Below are 23846 nucleotides of genomic sequence, written 5' to 3'. Positions count from 1 at the left end.
ACACATCGGATGCCCTTCCAGCTGCAACCTATCACTGCGAAACACCCATACTCTATATAATATTATGTAAAAATATTGTTCCGTAAAGAAATATGGCAGATTTATTACTAAACATAATATTTGTGTGATAAATATATATAAAAAAGTAAAAACAACAAATAAATTTATGTTGCTTTAATTTTTGTATTACATTAATCAGGTTTCAACTGAATTTTTAAAATGTTATGTTATATAAATTTTAACTTAATATTATTAGTGTGTTTTATTGAAAATTCAGTTTCATTAAAAAAAATGGATTAAACTAAAAAAACATTCCAGCAAAATATTATTACAGTGTGATATGCAATGCTAAAAAGTTAAATTGGACAACTTTAAAGATGATTTTCTGATGGAATTGATGAGGAGAAAGATGAAATTGAGATACGGAGTCATATATTTATGACCTGATAAGAACTCTAGAAGCTGCATTCTAGATTATAACTGTAGCTTGTTAATTGAAGATGTTGGACAATAAGCTAAAATACAGTAATCCAGTGTTAAGGTCATAAAAGCATCAAACTTTCCAGCATCAAAAATAGACACGATATTCAACTTTTATTGTTTTATTCAATATTATTTTCATAAGTCAAAATGCCATCTTATAAAACCCTCAGGTCTTTGACTATGGAAGATGAAGCAACAACACATCCACCTAAATCTTAATTGCATTCACTATCAGGAAATCTATAGTGTTCTACCTCAGGCTTTTTGACTGATCTTCCTTCCCCTGTATACAGGCAAACAAGAACAGATAAATATGTATATATAGTGGAGATAAACAAAATGTATGCAGGTTATCCACTCCACATGGTGTAAATGTCTTGTCAGAGATAATGATTTCTGAGATTGTTCAGTGGTGGTGGAATCAGGTCTGGTATATCTCATTCTGTCTGCGTTTTGTTCTTTGTATTGTGAAACAAGTCATGCGAGCTGCTTGAATTGCAAAAATGTGTCTTTTTTTTTGGTGTACAGTTCTTTAAAAAATGTAAAACAGCTCTAAAGGTCAGCTAATGTCGTACGGAAACAGAGCAGTCTCTTGAAACAGTTTAACAGTGTATGCGAGGCAGAACTGCATTGATGTGCCTCAAATAATAATATCCTTTTCTTATTTTATCGATTTTTATGCAGCCTGTAAATTTATGCAATTATTTCAGCTTGGACCTTTTAACACACTGACCCTGTTGGATCTCTATTTTTCTTGTGCGTAACTATTTTGGGGTTTTAAAACTTTGTAGGGAATTCAAAATGTAAAATGACGGATTTAATGCACATAATTAAAATGTTCACACACAGTTGTATCATCAACATTTTGAATTTTAACTAGTCTTCTGTCTTGTCATTATTTGCATATGCTAAATAGTAATTGCTCAATCTCTTGTTATTGTTTTCATTCTGGGTAGTTACTGGATATGTTTCTTTTATTATACAAGTATACAAATTAGTATATGTATACAAATTATACACTGACAATTGGCTGGGTCAACTTTTTCAGTAAGTTTGTGTAATACGTGCTTCGATTAACCAATTGGACATATTTAAGTTAATTACATCTGATTCAGTAATCAAATTAATTTACGTTTTCAGTGTTTTGAGGGATATTGAGCACATTCTGTCCCTAGAGTGGGTATATAAAGTTTCAGCTCAAAATACCCCACAAATAATATTTTATTACTCTTTAAAACGGCCCCTTTTATACTTTGATCCTAATTGTGTTGTTTTGGTGACTGTCACTTTAAATTCAAATGAGATTGTGCTCTTTTCAAAATGGGGCGGAGCTTAAATCTGTCGGCATAGTGGTTGACTCAAAAACAAGACATCGTTCTATGCTAATAAGGGGGAGATTGTGACTAATGGGCGGGGCTATCTCCCTCTGATGACATGTATAAAGGAAGAATGTCAATCAAAATGTTTCTGCAAACTATTTTTTTATGAATTATGATTATAAAACATAAAATTAATACCGTCACCTTGGAATTATAAGGTTCTATCTGCGGTTTGAATGATTTTGAGATATTGAGGTTCAAATTTTGTGCATTCCATAGCAAACAGTATGTGTGTAATATTTGTTTTTTGTTTTTTTAATAAAAAGTCTTAAAATGTAAAGAACTTATAATAAAACATCCCATAATGTAAATAAGTTGTCATTTAATAAAAATGTGTCAATAACTCAATTTTGACAAAAATGTCAGATAGAACCTTATAATTCTAAGGAGACGATAGATTTTTTAAAACTAGAAGCTAATTATATACACAGACTGTTGCTACACAGCTGTGTTTCAACCCCTTATAAAAGCAATTTTTGCATTATAGTTCGCCTCTTAATTTATCTATGTATTCAGCAAGTGTGTGATTCTCAAAGACAACCTATTATACATCTATCATATGCATCTAATTTTATTATTTTTAGGCTACACGTAGATACAAACACGTATTTTGCAAGAAACGTGTCTCATGAACACTTACAGTGTTTATTAGTGTTCTAGATCTGCTGGTTTCCGAGTGCAGAATGAATATTTTCTTGCATAGACTGCTTGGCATAACTATGCATTCACAATGGTATGAGCCATAACAGGGGTGTTCTAATGTATATTAACATTATATATTAATGTAAATACAAATATTATTATTTAAGATACTATGTAAATATACATTTGTTTACTTAATTTGATTAAGACAATGAGTTTGCACAATTCAATTAAGTAATTTCAACTTTATTGTATAAAGTATTTATTTCTTACCAATATATTAAGTGTCATTTACTTGGATTTAAGTTGTGTTGACTTAATTGGATCTGTACTCAGACACTGTAAAAAGTGAACATTTAGATTACTTTGACTTGTTACAATTAAATGAATTAAGTTTGACAAATGTAATTTATGACAGTTTTCAGTAATAAATGTAGTACATTTAGGTTTAATAAGTTTTAGTCATTTATTGTAAGTACAAGTATTGCCACAAAACATAAAAGTATTATTATATGGACATTATTTGTACTGTAATTATTATTTTTATTATTATTATTATTATATAAACATGGAAAGGATGGCGACGCAGTGGCGCAGTAGGTAGTGCTGTCGCCTCACAGCAAGGTCTCTGGTTCGAGCCTCGGCTGGGTCAGTTGGTGTTTCTGTGTGCAGTTTGCATGTTCTCCCTGTGTTCGCGTGGGTTTCCTCTGGGTGCTCCCATTTTCCCCACAGTCCAAAGACTCTGGCGACTCGAGATTAATAAAGGGACTGAGCCAAAAAGAAGATGAATGAATAAACATGAGAAGGAGATGATTTGTACTGTACATGTCTTGTTCTCTTAAATAAATGACTAAAACTTGTCGCACCTAAAAAACTAACTCAATTATTTCTTAAAACTGTCACAAATTAAGTTTGTCAAACTTAATTGATTTAATTGTAACAAGTTAAAGTAATTGGTTTAATGTTTCGCTTTTTACAGTGGAGTTAGTAGAGTTTTACAATTGTGTTTTTACAGAAACCTCTATAAATCTCAACATAACACAAGATTAAAATCTAAACCATATCTCCATTATCAAAAAATACACAATAACACTCAAATTTTAACATTTATTTTCCAGTCTGACACAAACTGCATGATTAGATTAACTCATTCAGTTTCAGTTCAGTCTAATACAATCAAATTTAGAGTTTACGTGACTTGTTTCAATGAATATTAGTCAAAGGAACTCATTATATTTCATATAATTAAAAGCACTGCTTGATTTTACAGTGTGCAGATCAGAACAAACTATTTCTCACCATTTAAAGGTCTGACCCCCCATACTGTACACTTTGACTTCATTCAGTGGGGGATAAAGCATTAATCAAAGGGGTCTGAAATTCGCACCCTGCTTGAAAGTCCTTTACCTGTTTCCAGTTTTTGATTTGTTTATTTACGCAGAACTACAACACTTTCCATCTTTCACTGCCAGCTCTGGAATGCAAATCTACATGCGTGTTATATTAGTGTGATGCTAGACATCTCGAACGAGAGACTAATGAAAGTGTTCTCTAATTAATTACTACATGAATTGAACCCTCAACCTTTTGATTACCAGCCCAGATTTTTACCCATCAGACTACACCATCCCCAAAGAGATGAATGAAATGAAGCACAGAATGTTTTGCCAAACAGCACCAGAGAGGTAAATGCTAATAAGTGTTGAGTATCTCAACACTCCGTCTCTGCTGTGACACCAGCACAATTGCAAAGAGGCTAGCCATGATTCTCATTAGCGCATGGCCTACTGTAAGCCCACGTCGAGGTGATATGAGTCCTTGCACAGTAATTCGCATATCTACTCTCCTGGGTGATTCTCATCCCAGTACTTTTTAAAAAAATGTAATACAAGAACTGTCCCTTCTTGCATGTTCATTTAATAATCAAATTATAGAATGTGAAACGGTTCATGCTAAACATGTTCATATAATGAACCATTTTCACATACTCTGATGATGAGTTTCCAGTTATTAACATTAGAATTCTGGCAAAGTGATTCATTAAAAATATTAATTTCCATTCATAATGCTGTCGTAAAATTTTGTGATATTTATTGGTCATGATAATTTCATAATTGTAGTTTTGTTGATGTGCAAGCTAACTGTGTGAGCTAACTATTGTTTGTAATATCTGTAAAATAGTGACAATAATATATGTAATATATCCGTATATAGCATGTAAGCTTGAATGAATTTATTAAGTGTGTTAAATTTTAGATGTAATGCTGTGTGTTTTTGAATGCTTATAGGGTCTGTTTACTAAAGCAACTTCCTCCCATAGGGCAGGCTATTAGGGCAAATGTTTTCCCTTGGTTGCTTTCATACTGCTCTTGTGTGTCTCTGATATTTGTATTAATTCAAGTGAATAATTATGCACACGTACACTAGTTGTTAAGTTTGCTTTTATTTTTGCTTTATTACACAGAAACCTGTTCTTTTGAGATCATTGTATACTGTACTCATAGTTTATAGTATCATAGTAATGAGTTGTCACATCTTTAAGTAAAACAGTTAACAGTATGTATATTAACTACATATTTTTTTATAAAAAAGTACACACACATACATATATTCTATTTCCTATATTCTATTTTTCTATTTTGTCTCATTTGTAATCTTTTTTTTAAGTGCTGTTGGGTATAGACGATGCCGATGAAAATATTTGTAAACAAAGTTGGAGCAGAACATCACTGCTTGATCGAATCATTTCGCCCAATAATTCAGTAACCCATTCATTTTCTTTGTTTTAATTGAATTTTTTAATGAAGATTAATTAACAATTATATATGATAGTGTATATTATTAATTAAAGCATACACTACTGATGTTTAACTGACTTTTCTTTTGTTGCATGAGTATATTTTTGTGGCAATAACCAAAAAATACATTGTTTTCACACAGTTTTAACACACTGACCCTGTTATCTTTCTTTTTCTTGTGTATAACTATTTTGGGGGGTTTATAAACTTTGTAGGGATTTAAAAATGAAGTTTACCTAATTATATCCACTTTAGTATGATCACACTTTGGTGTGGGCCGTATGTATTCTATACTAACTGTGACTTTTGCCTCACTAAACTCTTAATTTGCTACCTGTTAAAGGCACAGTATGTACTTTTCACCACTAGAGGGTGAGTATTCACAACAAACAAAGGTGTATTTTATTGATACCCTGTGTGGAGACATTGGAGTCTTCATTACATTCTACAAGACTCCTGAAAAAAAATCATGTTCATGAATGAGGCAGAACGTATTGAAAGTCTCAAAGTGTTCAAGACTTATTACCATGGTAGTATGAGTAATGTACTTATAAGTATGTAAGCAGAGTAATGTCTAAAAGCCAAAACAAGATTGTGGAGCAGTTACTGCACTATAAAAAAAGTTATATTATCAAAAAGTCCTGACACTATATGTTTTTTAGGACATGGTAACTAATCAAACTAAGTTAATAATGTTCTAACTTAATTTTATAAATTACCCAAGTCCGTTTAACATAATAAAGTCCAAAGTACTCATAAGATTAATTTGATTCAGCTTAAAAATTTAAGGCAACCAGGATTTTATTTTTTTTTACATTGTGATGAGAGACACAAGCATTGAGGCGCAAAAGCAATTGGGGCCTTTATTATGTCGGTTCATGAAAATAGTTAAAATTCCTTATTTCTTTTGATTTGCTCATTCTTCGAAACATTTGGGTCGTTTAATAACACTGTTCTTGTCAGTCAAGTCAAATGTTACCACTCGATTGAATGGGCGTCATCAGTTGTTGTCAGTTGATAGATATGGGCCATTAGGGGCCTTTTGACCTACTGGTAGGCTCAGAGGCTGTTATCATTCATTCACATGGTTAATCAGCTATTGATCACATCCAGCTGCAGCCAGAGGTTAATGAGAATTGTTTATTTATTAAAAGTTATTTATTACATTTTGCACAGTAATCACAGTCACAGTATGGTAAAAACAGATCTGAATCTGAAGAACTCTCTATTAGTATAGCTGATTAACCTTGTGATTGGATGATAACAGACTTTTGAGACTACCAGTAGGCGCAATAGGCCCCTACTGGCCCATATCTATCAGCTGATAACCACTGATAACGGCCATTCAATCGAGTGATAACATTCGAAGCGGATGTTCTAGTGGTTTTGGAATATTTTAATGCAAAGAGAATCTTACATAGTCTCTTAGGTAGGAAGGCAAGGTATTGGAATGATATGTTTTAGATTCGGAGTTTGAAGACATGTGGAATATTGTTATGCTAAATAAGAAATTAACATGTACTTTATAAACAGTCAATATACAAGCTATATATGGTTTAAATATATTAAAGTCCTGTACAGTAATTTAAAAAGGATCCGTGTGGTTCTTACCACTTGCAACATCAGCAGCACCCAAGCAAACTCTTGGGTCGTCCTGTTTTGGGAAGCTCCTGGTAGGTTTGTAGCCTAATGATTGATCAGCCCCAGTTTTGGGCTTTAGGTTCGCATCACTCACAGCCGGCCTGACAAACAAATCCCGCCACTCTCCAAGCCACTTCAAAGATAACAAGTGTCCAGGGAACTTGAAGGATCGCGTTAGCATACGTTAAAATGGCACTGGCTCTCTCCTGACGTGGGTTTGTACTCTGTGAGTCAGACGGAGAGTTGCGATGCGCATCCAAACAGCAGATCGAGGCTTAGTCTCGAAGGTCTCCGGGCGTAGATAAGGGAACGATACGCCTCAGAGAGTTTCAGGCATTTGATTAATGCAGAGTCTGACTAAGTTCTTGTTAGGTTTTTCTTGTTTTTTTTGTCCCATGTCCTCGCTCCCTGGTTCCACTAAGTGCATTTCTTATTGTCATAATGAGTTATTGCGGAGCGAGAAGGAGTTGGGAGAGGAAGAGATCAGGGATAAATGGTGGTTGCAAGGCTGGAGAAGTAGGTTAAAGTGCCTGGGCTGAAAATAGACATGACTCCTATTTGCAGAGGAGCTTCACTCTGCCCTAGGGTGCGCTGGGATAGACGGCCTAAAACTCCCTATGTAATATGCGTGCTGTCTATGGCTTTCAGAGCCAACGGGAGCTGTAGCACATGCTTTTTTAGGACAGGCTTTATGGTATGGCTGCTTAAGGCTGTAGGCCCGTGAATGAGAACAGGGTCTATTGCTGTAGCTTCCCTGCGGATATTTTGCATGATCAAATAAACCCTCAATAGGCAACATTTGCAATTAAATCTCCCCTCATATCACAAGAATGATGGAAAGTAAAGGTTTAAGAGTCAAGCAAACCCATTTTTGAGTTAAATGTTGTTGTTGTTGTTGTTGTTGTATTCATTGTAGTTATTGTCGTTGGTTCAACCTACATATAGGGACTCTAAATCATATATCCCTCTATTAGGGAAGCAGTTCATAATGTGAATTCAAAAAATGAGTTGGATCATTCAGAATTCTTTCCATCTGATTAAGGACATTTAATACAATATCCATCCATCGATTTTCCAGCCCATCCTTAACAGCTGCAGCAACTTGGGTTTACATTGAACAGATAGGTTTCCAAACCACACTTTGAGTTTAAGCTTCAATGGTTGAAGTTGTGCCTAATAATTTTTTAAGTTTTTAAGTCAAGTATACTTTACTGAATAATTTGGCACAACTCCAACCAACGAAGCTTAATAAACTCAAACTTTCTTTGCAGCCAGTTGCTTTAAAATTTTAAGTGAACTCAACTTTTTATTTTTTACAATGACACTTAAGTGAAGAAATCAAAATTCAAAGTCTCTACTGAGTTTTTTTTACTTTCCTTGAAACATAGTTAAATTGTTTTCAAGAGTAAATTCAACTCTAAGCTCAAAATATGTCCACATAACTTACAATTTTAAACTGAGTTAACAATCTGTAAGCTAGATTTTTTGCAGTGTATATACACACAATATATTTAGATATTTATTAATCAAGTGATCTTTCAGAAATTATTCTGATTTGCTGATTTGGTGCTTAAGAATCTTTAATATTGTTTAAAATCTTTGAGTGAAATTGTGATAAACAGTTTATGTTGTTATTTACAGATACAGATATATACATAAAATGTATGTGGTGTCTAGTATAGAGCAACAATATAAATGTTTCTTTTTTTTGTAATTTTTTGGTTTAGTTTGTTTAAAAAATGTTGTTGTTTTTAATCTCTTTTTTATGTATGCAATTGGGTATTTTAGTTCATTAGTTTTAGTTGTTTTTACTCTGCTGTCACCTCATGCTGTCTGGTGCCCACACATCTGTTGGAGGTGTGGTGCTGAATCAGAAATTAGGTCTGTAATAACAGTTACAAAGAGATTCTCTTTTTTTTTTTTTTTTTTTTTTTTTTACTTTCACTCACTCTTTCCCACAGTGACCACACACTGTTTTACTGGCCTTGGTTCTCAGAGTCTTTTCTGAATCATTTTTCTACAATAAAAAAGTTCAGAGGTGTGAAGAAAATCAGTCAGCTCTGAGATGAATCACAGCGCTACAAACCTTGATTCTATGCATGAAAGCGAACGTGAACATTGACAGTGAACTTAGCTTATGAATCCTTGGAGTTGATGTAACCAAATCGAATGCAATAGTATAAAGTAAGATTATTGGCTTATTAATGATTTTGAGCATTAAGCTAAACTAAATATTTGAATAGTGTTGCAATACATTTTGCACTATAAGTATTTTCAGAAAAAATCAGGCAATGAATTGACTCTGACTGAGTCAATTGATTCTCGTGCAGTATAGCAAACTCCTGTCAAAAAGTGTGATGCTCCGTCATTCTCTCTTTCACCCTTGTATCTCGTAACATAGCTTAAAACAATCCATTAAAGGTAAAAGCATTACACTTTAATATATTAAATCAATATTATTACATCAATATAATTAAATCAATACACAATCAATATAATTATATTAAATCAAACTATGGCTCTTACACATTTTAAATATAAATAGTGCATTATTATTTATGATTGTTTTTTTTTATTCAATTCACTTTAAATTGCACAATCTGCCTAAAAATAAACTACTTAACTTAAAAAACACTTATGTGTTTAGTTTAGTTTAGTTTTTTTAGTTTTGCTTAGTTTTATTTTGTTGTGTTTTGTATTTTGTTTTGTCTGTAAAATGTTTTTGTTTGTTGATATAGGTTTTGAAAATTTTAGTTTGGTTTAGTTTCATGGTTTTGTCTTTTTTTGTGTCTGTGAACTATTTTTGCTTTTAAAATAAGTTTTGATATAAATTAGCTTAATTTAATTTCATTTTGTTATTTTATTTTTTTATTATTTATTTTTTATCTATAAATTATTTTTGTTTGTTAAAATAAGTTTTGAAAATAATTTCAAAGTGACTGTAAAAAAGTTTATAAAGCTAAAAATAATTGCTATTTTTTTTTTAAACCAAGACTATTAAAAATGTACTTAACAATCTCATGACCAAAAAAAATACTTTATTTTTTTCATAAGAGAGATTAGAGAGAGAGAGAGAGAGAGAGAGAGAGAGAGAGAGAGAGAGAGAGAGAGACGTGTATACACAGAATTCAAAATTATTATAAATGAATCATAAATTGTTGATTGTTAAATAAACTGTTTAATATTATTTATAAATTTTGTTTTGTTCTAACATTTTTAATAATAAAAATACTGATTATCATGTATTATTTTTAAATCTAAATTGTAAATTGTGGTTGTTTAATATACTGTTATGTATTGCATTTGTTTGTTTTTTCTTCATTACCACTGTGTCATTTCATATACCATTTTCAAATGTTCTGTTTAATATAAAAATTTGAAATGCTTTTGGCAACACATGGTTTGCATATACGCATATGTAACATTTGACATGCCAATGAAGCAAGTTTGAATTTAATTTTGAGTGAGAGAGAAGAAAGCGAGACAGAAACTTTCTAAACATCTTACTGACTGGAAACTTTTGAATGGCGTTTTACCAGACAACAACATTTGAGCTCATGGATAGTCTGCCTTGAAGGAATAGAAAACAAACCTTGCCTATGAAGACAATGCAATTTTTTGGCTTTCAAACCCCAGCTGTTCCACTCTATTCTCACAGAGCCTGATAGTATATACATACACCTCTAGCGCTTTTGTGTTTTCTGTTTCACACACCAATCAATCCTCTAGTCTAGTCCCCCAGTGGCATTTCCGTAAAAAAGACAACACCTATAGTCATTTTTCAGCCTGCTGGCCAACTAGAATGGTCCGAAAAATGCCAAACCAAAGCCAGCAGAGGCATAATGTTGGCAATTAATATGCCTGGGACAATAGGCCAAGCAAAAGATGAGAGTGAAGGTTGGCACCTTCTCTCCCAGTGCCACCTGTTACACCTCCACCTGCCAGTTTCAGTAAAAAAAAAACACTGCTGCCATTCCTCCACTCTCTAAGCTGTTTTTATAGTTATTTCCCCCTCGTATAGCGCACAAATGCTCTCACAGGCTTACAGAGAGCAGATGTGCACATGCTGATACACACGGTGTGCGCTATTGGTAGCCCACACACACAGCCTTTAGGGATCTTTGTTCACAAAGGCTGTTTAGTCATAAATGCTTTGTGTGGAAGCCTGACCAGTCCACACCGGGAGGCCAATTGAGCTGTAAGTGCGTGAATGAGGACTTCGCATTCAAGCCAATTCACAGCTCGTTCTAAACAGCTCCGTGCTTTAGAATCTCAAACCTGCAGCCATTTCACATCCAGCATCCAGTGCTATGTATTGGGGAGTCTCAGACAGAGCCTTTGAAATCTATTGTATTATGTGTTGTACTCACAAAGAAGAGTCGATTCTACCTAGGTATGATGGAAAGTCAAAAGTGTTGTGTCTGTAATGTGAATTTAGAATTGAGAAGAGAAGAAAATGTGTGTATAAACAGACCTGCAACACGATGCAGCACCGCGATAAAGCGATAAAATATATTTTTAGCATGTTAAAAGGAGTTTTGGGTGACGCAGTGGGTAGCATGTTCGCCTCACAGCAATAAGGTCGCTGGTTCGAGCCTCGGCTGTGTCAGTTGGCGTTTTTGTGAGGTGTTTGCATGTTCTCTCCGTGTTCTCGCGGGTTTCCTTCGGATGCTCCGGTTTCTCCCACAGTTCATGTGGTATACAGTAGGTGAAGTGGATAGGCTAAATTGTCAGTAGTGTATGTCTGTGAATGAGTGTGTGTGTGGATGTTTTCCAGTGATGGGTTGCAGCTGGAAGGGCATCCGCTGTGTAAAACATGTGCTGGATAAGTTGGTGGTTCATTTCGCTGTGGTGAACCAGATTAATACAGAGACTAAGCCGAAAAGAAAATGGATGAATGAATGAATGAATGAATGAATGAATGAATGAATGAATGAATGAATGAATGAATGAATGAATGAATGAATGAAAAGGAGTTTTGTTGTCCTTCTACCACCTGTGACTGTGGCGCAAACAATTTCTATTTTAGAAATGCTTTCGATTTCCGAAGCGTTATTGCAGAACAACAGCAAAAACTGCTATGACAGTGATCACCTCAGGTACTGATTATGTGAGTTATTCAGTGTTAAATGCTTCTAATGTGAGATTAAATATAATTTTACATGACATTTATTGCCGTATCACTGAAAACAGGAGCAGATAGTTCACCTCAGTTCTTGAAGATAAAAAAAACTAGCATACGGTTTAAAAATTAAAATCAGAACAGCGAACATCGGTCACTTAGTAGCCTATTTAAAATGATAATGTGTATTAATTAAATTAGAAGCCCTTACGATTTTTTAAGTCCAGTGAATGATGTTTAAATGTTTCTGTAATATAGCATCACTTTTGGTGCAGACAAATTGCTTGTTGCTGGAATCTTGCCGGTGTGTTGTTAGAATATGCTGTTGGGGATGCACAGATTGACCAGCAATCAGAGGTTTGTAATAAGCCCGCAATTAGCTACTGAATGTTTTTAGCTTCGGTTTGGTCAGTGTGTCTGGACGACACAGCCTCAACTCTATACTACAAAGTTTATAATGAAACAGATCGGAGAAGCTGATGGTGAAGAACAATTTACAAACTTTAGTCTTTTTTTATTTCATACTTCCACGATTCCCTTATTTTAACACTAAATACTGTTCCGATCATATTTATGTGATTGCCCATAACAGCTCATTTAGGTGATCACTTGGGATTTATATTTCAAAGTCTAATGCTCGATTCACACCAAACGCAGAATTAAGTTTTTGCACAAGTAAGTTATATAAATAGCCAGTACAATGCACAAATAGAGGCAAATTACCACAGAGTGCTATGAATAACATGGAATGCACTATGCGTTTGTCACGAATGCATGAAATAACCAGCATGAAATTTACCTCAATATCCCATCTTCATTCATTCATTCATTCATTCATTCATTCATTCATTCATTCATACTTTCAGTCAGTCATTACTCTCTTTATTCTTTCCTTTTATTCCTATCCTCTTTCCTTCCTTCCTTCCTTCCTTCCTTCATTCATCATTTCTGTCAGGTATTTTTTCCATGATTCTTTTATTTCATTCATTCATTCATTCATTCATTCATTCATTCAATATTTCAGTCATTTATTCCTTCCTTCATTCTTTTCTTTCCTTCCTTCCTTCGTGCATTCATTCATTCATTCATTCATGCATTCCTCCTTTTCAGTCAGTCATTACTACTTGTCATTCCTTCCTTTCTTGCATTTCTTTCTTTTCTTTCTTTCTTTCTTTCTTTCTTTCTTTCTTTCTTTCTTTCTTTCTTTCTTTCTTTCTTTCTTTCTTTCTTTCTTTCATTCTTTCTTTCTTTCTTTCTTTCTTTCGTTCGTTCGTTCGTTCGTTCATTCATTCATTCACTCATTCACTCTTTCATTCATTCATTCATTCATTCATTCATTCATTCATTCATTCATTCATTCATTCATTCATTCCTCCTTTCAGTCAGTTATTCATTCATTCATTCATTCATTCATTCATTCATTCATTCATTCATTCATTCATTCATTCATTCATTCATCCTTTCAGTCAGTCATTATTTCCTTCCATCATTCCTTCCTTCCCACCTTCCTACCTTCCTTCCTTCCTTCATTCATTCATTCATTCATTCATTCATTCATTCATTCATTCCTCCTTTCAGTCAGTTATTCATTCATTCATTCATTCATTCATTCATTCATTCATCCTTTCAGTCAGTCATTATTTCCTTCCATCATTCCTTCCTTCCCACCTTCCTACCTTCCTTCCTTCCTTCATTCATTCATTCATTCATTCATTCATTCATTCATTCGTTCATTGCTCCTTTCAGTCACAGTTTTTACTTCCTTCCTTCCTTCCTTCCTTCCTTCATTCATTCATTCATTCATTCATTCTTTCATTTATTCATTCATTCATTCCTTTTTTTTTTCATTCTTTCCTTCATTTATTCATTTATCCTTTTAATCAGTCATTACTTCATTCTTTCCTTTCTTCATTCTTTCCTTTAATTCCTTTCCTTTCTTCCTTCACTCCTTCCTTCCTTCCTTCCTTCCTTCCTTCCTTCCTTCCTTCCTTCCTTCCTTCCTTCCTTCATTCATTCATTCATTCATTCACTCATTTTAATTAGACTATTCTAAAGCATTTTCGATCTATGTGCAGAAGATTTGTCCGGTCTGTTTTGTAAGATCTTGTTGGCCACTTCTCGACATTCTGAGTGTCCTTCTGTTCACAATACAGTCCGTGGAGAATGAGATGAACAAACCGACAGAGGGTTAAGCCTTTAGTCGGGCATCATGTATTGCTAGATTCTCTGTCTCGGCAAACTCCAGCCGACCCCTAATACAAGGCTGTGCGGCTTGACGGATCGCATGAAATGAAAGGTGACATATGTCTCATGTTAAGCTGCTGGTTTTTGGATTTTGTTATTGTTCCACAGAGAAGCTTACTTTCAAGTAACAGCATTTCTACTGGATTTTATTCCATGTTCACGTGTGTGTGTGTGTGTGTGTGTGTGTGTGTGTGTGTGTGTGTGTGTGTGTGTGTGTGTGTGTGCTTGTGTGCTTGTGTGTGTGTGTGTGTGTGTGTGTGTGTGTGTGTGTGTGTGTGTGTGTGTGCGTGTGTGTGTGCGCGTACGTGCGTGCGTGCGTGCGTGCGTGCGTGCGCGTGTGTGTATTCTACAGTAAAGATCAATATTAGACAACAGTTTGTTTTTACAGAAGAGCAATTCCAACACTATGGATGTGACCTGCAGTAAAAACTCAAAACACAAATTCACATTGAAAATACATGGTAATATTATATTAAAGCAACTTGTATATTTTCCAAAACTACTAACCACAGAGTTATGGGATCAGAAAAATATCAATCAGTATATATATATATATATATATATATATATATATATATATATATATATATATATATATAAATGTGGAAAATTAGCATTTTTTATTGAAGTGATTAAACAGATTGTGAGTTTACAGTATACAAACTTTGTAGAAATTCTGTGAATTAAACTTTGTAGAAATTCTGTGAATACAACCCAAAAGAAATATTGCTAATCAAAAAGATGAGAATTAGCTTTCTATAGAACAAAAAAAAAGATTGATTTTATGTAACATTTTTGCATTCATGAGGAAAAAGCTTTATTATGGATGTGACACCTCTCTGTTATGGATTCAACAGATGTGAACTTGCCACGTGTGTGACTTTGATAAATCAAAAATAATTGTTTGAAAACATTTACAGAGATATTTGAGTATTTTTACAGTACTGAATAATAAAAATAAATAAATAACTAAATAAATAAATAAATAAATAAATAAATAAATAAATAAATAAATAAATAAATAAATAAGTGAATAAATAAATAAATAGAATTTGAAAGGGTTCTATTTTGGTGAAAACTTTTTTCATTTCAAGGTTGACATCTGCATGAAAATGCTCCGAAGTAATACAATCGTCTTTGCTCAAAATGTCAAGATGTATTCAAGATGATGGGTTGTGGCTGAAAGGATATCTTCTGCATAAAACATATGCTGGATAAGTTGGCGGTTCATTCCGCTGTGGCAAAAAGAAAATGAATGAATGAAAAACAACCACACTTGCATGCCCTTCCTTTACGTATTTGACCTGATCCAGTATGTCATACTGTAAGGAGGACACACTCGAGATTAGTTTTAGTTGTGACTGTACCATGCTAATAGAACAGTGTTCATAAGAATATAACCACAAAGGGAAAATTGCAACAATAAGGTCACAGCAGACTACAGTGAGAAGGAGGTGTAAATGCATTTGCTTTGAATGACTTGAGCACATCTGAACATCGCTAGTCTCTCACAGACTATCACTAGCCACTGGCTTGCTTGGTTTTGGACTTGCGGAGCTGCGCATCCATGGATTTTCTCTTGACTGTTTTGGCTTTTAGCATTGACATTTGCATGACACTGAACTACATCTGAACTTCAACTGTGAAAACTGAACTGAAGTAATTGACTAGAACTGCATCTGTATTAAGCTGCTTAGACACAATTTATACTGTAAAAGTGCTATAGAAATAAAGATGAAATCTCACAGGACATCACTAGACTCTCACCGACATTACTAGTCTCTCATAGGACATCTTGAGTCTCTCACCGCATATTACTAATCTCTCACAAACATCACTATTCTCTCACAGGACATCTCACAGAACATCACTAGTCTCTCACATCATAGGACATCATCATAGGACATCACTACACTGACATATTATTGTATTTTTGTGGTAACTTACTGACAGCACTGTTCCCTGCAAGTTACCGCAACTCCCCATTTACAGTAACTTACCTGTACATGTGTTTTATAGTAGCAGGCCCCAACTACGATTGAACTTTTTTTACAGTAAAATAGCCTTACCGCAACTTTTTCATATGGTAAAATGCCCTTTAACATATTTTATTTGAACAGTTTTACACTTGTTTTACTGTAATTTATTTGCATTTTACACTAGCAGTGCAAATCCCTTATGTTTAGTATTGACTTTAATAAACTCCAAACCAGTGACTTTTTCATTAACTCTCTCATTTTTGTCTTTAACTACAGTAGCAGCAGTTGATTACTTTGATTACAGTAGAATGCAGCACTCTCCAATATGCAGTAAGTTACTGTAAACGATTTCAAATGGCCCACAATGCAGTGCATATTACAGTAGTGAACTGTAAAGAATGTATGTGGGAATTTACTAGGCATTTTTGCTGTAAATAACTGTAAAATTGAGGCAAAGTCCGACAGTATAGTCTCTTTCAAGATGTCGCTAGTCTCCCACAGGACATCACAACACAGTTAGACATTTTATTGTACTTTTGCAGTATCTTGTTGGCACCATTGTTGCCAGAAAGTTACTGTAGTTGCACTTTTACAGTAACTTCCCTGCAAATGTGTTTTACAGTAACAGGGCCCTACTGCAATTTTTTTTTTTTTTTTTTACAGTAAAATACCTTTTCCGCAAGTTTTTATTTTTTTATTTTTTTGTGTCCTTTACACATTTTAATGTGGTATTTTACTTGATGTTTTGCAGTAAATAACTGTAAAATTGTAGCAAAGTCTAACAGTATAGTTTCTCACAGGACAGTTCCAGTCATAGAGGAACAAGTCATAGAGTTTTAGAGCAACATGAGTAAATAATAGCAGAATTTTCGTTTCTTTTTTTTTTTTTACCTGTGAACTCCTGCTTTACCAGCTATGAATGTACCTACCCTGATGCTGTGTCCCTGATTGCAGGAGGCTTTAATCATGCCAACCTGCAGACTGTTCTTCTGAATTATTACCAGCATGTCTCCCGCTCTGTAAGAATACTCTTGATTACGGCCACACCACTCTCACAGATGACTGCCAGACAGATCATTCGTCTGGGCTTCCTTTTCCAAGAGCCTGAAGAGCTAGAACGAGTCCACTGGAACATTGCGTGCAGAAGCAGATGAAGTGCTGTGGGAACTTTTTCTCAGTCGGTGAACTGCACTTGTTAGCGTTCCCTGTAAGAGACTTTTTGTCTTATTTTGCCTTAAGTCACCTTGAAGTACACTGAAAAAATGCTGGGTTCCACACAATTCCCTCATGCTGTCCAAACTCTCATTCTGTTTCTTTTCAGCTTAGTCCCTTTATTAATCTGTGGTCGCCACAGCGGAATGAACCACCAACTTATCGAGCATATATTTAACGCAGTGGATGTCCTTCCAGCTGCAACTCATCTCTGTTAAACAAAGCTATTAATTTAACGTAATTGTTTTTACAAATGTAATGGATAGAACATACAGTAAAACAATTAGGTTGTCCAGTGCTTTCCATATATAGATTTTACTTGGGCAGTCCGCTGTCATAATCCTTTTTACACTTTTTTGTATCCATCTACCAAACATCCACGATCAATAAAGTAGTGAAAAATCTTTTCTCTTTTACCCGTTCCGTTCTGTGTGCACAAGACATGTCAACACTCCCACAGACAGTCTCACATGCTCTGCAGTCTTATTGATATTTAAAAAAAAAAATGTCTGGTCGGGTTTCTAGATCTCCTAAAATGTCCGGGATTAAACTTTTGCTTTCGCTTTCTAAAGCTTCTATGCGTTTTTGCAGTACATTTTTACTTAAGCATACTTTTGCTTGGCTTCGCAGCTGACTGCGTTTGCACAATCGAGAGCAAGAGAAACAATAAAAATTTTATTTTTTATCTAAATGACTCAGAAACACTTTATTACACACTTGAAGTGGACGGAATGACTGGTCTAAACTGGCTGTAAAATACAGTTGAAGTCAGAATTATTAGCCTCCCTGAAATTTTAGCCCCCTTGATTTTTTTATTTATTTTTTCTTTTTCGAAGAGAAGATTTGTTCAACACATTTCTAAACATAATGGTTTTAATAACTCATTTCTAATAACTGAGTTATTTTATCTTTGCCATAATGACAGTAAATAATATTTTACCAGATATTTTTAAGACATTTTGACATTTAAAGGCTTAACTAGGTTAATGAGGTTAACTAGGCAGGTTATGGTAACTAGGCAAGTTATTGTATAATGATTGTTTGTTCTGTTGACTATCGAAAAAATAAATAGACTAAAGGGGGTAATAATTTTGTCCCTAAAATGATGTGTAAAAAATGTAAAACTGCTATTATTGTAGCTGAAATAAAACAAAAAAGACTATCTCTAGACGAAAAAATATTATCAGAAACACTGTGAAAATTTCCTTGCTCTATTAAACATCATTTGGGAAATATTTGCAAATGAATAAATAAATAAAAAGGGGGTTAATAATTCTGACTTCAACTGTATATGTACACCGTTAGTAATGGTTAATCAACGCATTTGCCTTATTTAAACAATCTACAAGTTTAGAGATACTGTCTTTTTTATTCCTTTTTCTGTCATTTATTTAATATTTTCTCATTATTTTATTAATGTGATGATGTTAATATATTACATAGGCTATTTTATATACTTATCCAAAATGCTTTGGCATTCAAGTTTGCTTTGTACTTGAAACGGAAAAAGCAGATTTTACCTTTCAATGGGTGCACATGGCTCCTGGATAGCATAAAAGTAAGAGAAATAGTGGATTTCTGTTTTTTATTTTGAACAGTGTTCTTTTTTTACTTTAAGTTGTATGTATATGTTATGGGTAAATGTGTGTTTCAATGCAGCTACCACTACAAGTATTTTTCAACTTCAATTTCAATTATTGTTAATAACAGTCTGGCTGTGTGATATAACTTTTTAAATAATATATTCCAAAAATAAAAATAAAAACCCATCTATTGAGATTTTTAGGGGCTATTGTAGTTTGAATTATGGACTATGAGGCCAGAACATCCTGTTTTTCTATATATATTTATATAATTCTAGTCATTCTAGTCACAGATATATATTTATATCAAGTCCTGTCTCTATTTTTTTTTATCTCTATTTTTTTCAGGGTCTTTTTGTTTCATTTTTCTTTTTTTTATATATATATTTTTTACTTTGTCAAGTCAAGCTTTACTGTCATTGCACTACATATATGAACATACAGAGGAACGAAATGTTGTGTCTTGCAGGAATTTAATCATTTTTTATTTTTATTTTTTTAGTTAGCTTTTATTCTAGCTGAAATAAGACTTTATCCAGAAGAATAATACATAGGAAATACTATGAAATTATTTGGAAAATATTTGAAAAAATCCTAATAAATTTATTAATAAATTTGACCTCAACTGTAGATCTAACTGCTAACTGTTATTCCTGACTTGGAATGTTAATTATTCTCCCCCAATCAGATCATCAAACAACATGGAGTATGTGATCTTCTATGAAAGTACATACCCTGATCGTGTATGTCCCTTATTGTTGAAGACTTTAATCCCACGGACCAGACAGTGGTTGAAATATCTGCAGACTTCCACAGAATTACAGTGTCCTGAAAGCAGCAGCGAAGTCCAAAAAAAAGAAGTTTCCGGTCAGGGGTAAATATGACCTGTGAAAGGTTATCAGAGGAAAAAAATGAACACACTTTCCACTTTTTGTGCTTGAAATGTGTAGCATAGTCACCAAACGAGAATATAAAAGGAAACAGATTCTCACTCCTATGTGATTCTGCAATTTTTTTTCCGCAGTTTCAAAGAAAAAATAAAATTGCTGTGACCTGTATAATGATTACAGTCTGATCCAACATAATGATGTGCTGTGAAGAGCTGCTGATGGGACACATTAACACCATGGTCTGAGTGATTAGACCTCCTGCTGTTCTCATAACAATGTAACACGTCCAGCGAACATGCCGTTTCCTCAGATCTTGCCGCCTCAACAGGAAGACACAATGTCAACATGTCCTTTAAGATAGAGACAGGCTTTGCAGGCTTTCAAGAAGTTGAATGGGTTGCTTTAATATTATTATTATTATTATTATTTATTTATTTATTTATTTATTTATTTATTTATTTATTTATTTATTTATTTATTTATTATATATTTAATATATTATTATTTTTTATATTATTATTATTATTATTATTGTTATTATTCTTATTATTATTTTTACAATTATTATTATTATTATTATTATTATTATTAGTATTATTATTAATATTATTGTTATTATTAATATAAAATGCTTGACCTATTCTTGTCTAAAGTGCTAAAAGTCTTTATGGAAAAGAGATTTTAATTTTAATTTTTTTTTTTTTTCATTTAATTTAATAAAAAAAATAGATGTTCTCTGCATCTATGATTAGCATGTTGTTATTATTATTATTATTATTATTATTATTATTATTATTATTATTATTATTATTATTATTGTTGTTGTTGTTGTTGTTGTTGTTGTTGTTGTATTAATAATAATAATAATAATAATAATAATAATTATTATTATTATTATTATTATTATTATTATTATTAAATGGAAAACAGCTTTGGTTAAGCATCAACTTGTCTGCAAGGATTAATTTTGCGCATTTAAGAATAAGTATATTTTTTCTTATTTTATTGCATTAAATTTAACAAAAAAAAATTAAATAACTTTTAAAACGTTTATTTGCTTAAATTTTAAGTGCATAAAAATAAATCATTTAAAAAAATCATCCATGAGTGTCATACATTTGAATTAACTTAAATATGCTTTTAATTGCACTTGTGAATCAAACTTACTGTAACTAAACCCTGACCTTAATGTCACGGTAAACTAATGCATATCTCTCCAGAATTGTTATGTCTGAGTAGAAGAGGGTTAATCCAGAAACATGAAACACATTTTCACCTTTAGTAACCCTTCACTCAGCAGAGATCTTTAATAAGCTGCAGCAAGAGGGGTCGCAGAGGTCAGAGGGCTGATGGGGATACAATGTCCTGTTTAAGACAAGAATCAAGCTTTGACCTAATGGAAAAGAGAGAAAATCAACCCAGGAGTGAACGAGAGGATTGGGGAGCATGAGGCTATTTGGAATGAAGACCCTTGGCCTTTAGCTTTAACCTGAGCTGAATGTAATCCTCTCCTGACTGCCCTTCTCTATTTTTCTTCTCTGCACTTTTTATCCTTATACAAACCCAAAGCTGTTTCTTGAGTGTTTTACAGAGTGTTTTTATTTATTTATTGCTTAACTGTAGCTTTTAATCATGATGAGTCAGGATTTTGCATGGGTAAAAATAGATGATTTATTAGATGTGGGTTAGAGTAAAAGTTATATTATTTATTTTATTCTATAAGGGACTGAAAACATTTTAAAAAATAAAAATTAATATATTGTCATTTATTAAAAAAAAAAAAATTAAATGGTCAGAAGGAAATTGGTTAGTATAACAATGGTTTAGCACTTTTTACTCAAGATTTACTCAAACACACATGGAAAATCCAAAGAAACTAAAATTTTTTAAGTGTATAATAAACCTTATTATAATAAAAAATAAAAAATAAATAAAATAAAAGAGAGGGATGGATGGATGGATGGATGGATGGATGGATGGATGGATGGATGGATGGATGGATGGATGGATGGATGGATGGATGGATGGATGGATGGATGGAAGAAGTTTAATTAGTAGTAAACACAAAAACTACAAGTTGAAAATCCAAAGAAACTCTTTTTTTCCCTCTATATGGGTGGGTGGAGCTCCTATTAAAAATAAAATTTATTAATTAAATTAAATTAAATTATGTAAAATTAAATTAAACCTTAATTTAGAAGTATAAAATAAATAAAATTCAAAATAAAATGATTTAAATAAAGTAAAATAGAAATAAATTAAATAATAAATGAAAACAAATTAAATTGGAATGTAATCAAATAAAATCATAATTTATAATAAAAAATAAAACAATTGAAATAAATTAGAATTTAGAAATAAATTTAGAAATTATGCCCTGTCCTGTCTTGACCAACAAAACATGCCATTTGAATAGGCTTGGCAGATTGCAGACTCACTGGCAGATTGGCTACTTTGGCAGATTCGTTTTAATATAAGCTGTTTTTATACAAACAAAAACCATTGAACTTCTGGAACTTAAAGGCTGCTTATCGATAGTAATAAACTAGTATAATGATAGTAATATATTTTATTAAATTTGGATAATTTTGTTTTAAACCATTTTAAGGTCAATTTAAATAGCCTTATTAAGCTTTTTATTTTTTTATTTATTTATTTATTTTTTATTGTCTACAGAACAAAGCGCTTTTATACAATGACTTGCATAATTAACCTAGTCTTTAAATGTCACTTTAGGCTGAATACTAGTATCTTAAAAAATATCTAGTCAAATATTATGTACTGCCATCATGGCAAAGATAAGTTATTGGAAATTATTAATTAAAACTTTTATGCTTAGAAATGTGTTGAAAAAAATCTTCTTTCCATTATACAGAAATTGGGGAAAAAATTATATACAGGGGGCTAATAATTCTGAAATAAACTATGAGGAGTTCTCATTACCGTTTTTTCTTCTTTTCTGTGCAGGGTATGGGGCCCTCCAGTATGCCGTCTGTACCCCTGATGGTGGGCTGTGGCATATCGTGTACGGCCCTGCTCATTCTGCTGCTCATCTACGCTGCCTTCTGGAGGTAAATTTAACCAACACAGATCTGCCATTGTTGCATGCCGCTTCCAGCCTCTGCTGTCCTCTATTTATAATAGGATATTAGCTTGCTATTTTCGCCCCATTCCCCTTGTTTACTTCCCCGCTGCTCTCCCAGGTACACTTACAACTTACAAGATTCATTTTTCAGACTGTAGCTTCCCACGTGCTGGGCTGCCCGGGCTGGGATGGAGCAGCTGGCATGGGGTAGAACTGGAGTGGGCCAAAACGGCAATTAGCAATAATTGGGAACAAATGAGGGATGGCGGGAGCCGCCTGTGGCAGGACAGGATTATGTGGAGAGCGCTAGTAAAGGCTAGCCTGGATGCTAACAGCTCAGGGTGGCAGATGGCCTGAGTTGGTCACGTGATCTGCTAACGCCACGTCCAGAAACTAGGCAACACTTAGTCAACTGCTTAGTCAAGCTATATCCTCTCAGAAGTCTGACACTGCGTTTTTACAAATGAAGCTGGACCTATTTTTTACTCTTATTTATGTTTTTTTTTTTTTACTTTAAAAATATATTATACATTTAATTTATATTGCTATATATTGCATTTATTTGAGTCTAATATTATTATTTATTTATTTATTTGTATGGTGTACTAAAAGTTAGGCCTATAAAGAGTTCCCAGTGGTAAATTTATTTATTTATTTATTTTATTTTATTTTATTTTTTATTTATTTATTTATTTTTTATTTTATTTTATTATTATTTTTTTTTTTTTATTCATTCAATCATTATTTATTTATTTATTTATACATTCACTTATTTTTTTCATTCATTA

At 33.0% G+C, this 23846-nt stretch overlaps 1 protein-coding gene across 50 annotated transcripts in view; it reads left to right on the top strand.

Annotated features, from left to right (window-relative positions):
* adgrb2 (adhesion G protein-coupled receptor B2) overlaps window positions 1-23846 on the top strand; it is a 554448-nt gene that overhangs the window by 426454 nt on the left and 104148 nt on the right. For all 50 annotated transcript variants that reach the window (XR_015515959.2, XR_015515958.2, XR_015515944.2 and 47 more), the window contains 1 exon segment: window positions 22941-23044. Coding sequence is in view for 15 of the 50 variants with exons in the window: in NM_001443200.1 (NP_001430129.1) it covers window positions 22941-23044 (104 nt within the window). In the remaining 35 variants the exon portion in view is untranslated.

Source organism: Danio rerio, chromosome 19 (assembly GCF_052040795.2).
Source record: "Danio rerio strain M-AB ecotype USA chromosome 19, GRCz13ab, whole genome shotgun sequence".
Taxonomy (NCBI): domain Eukaryota; kingdom Metazoa; phylum Chordata; class Actinopteri; order Cypriniformes; family Danionidae; genus Danio; species Danio rerio.
Note: the sequence above shows the minus strand (reverse complement) of the source record. Positions and strands in the feature narration are given on the sequence as shown.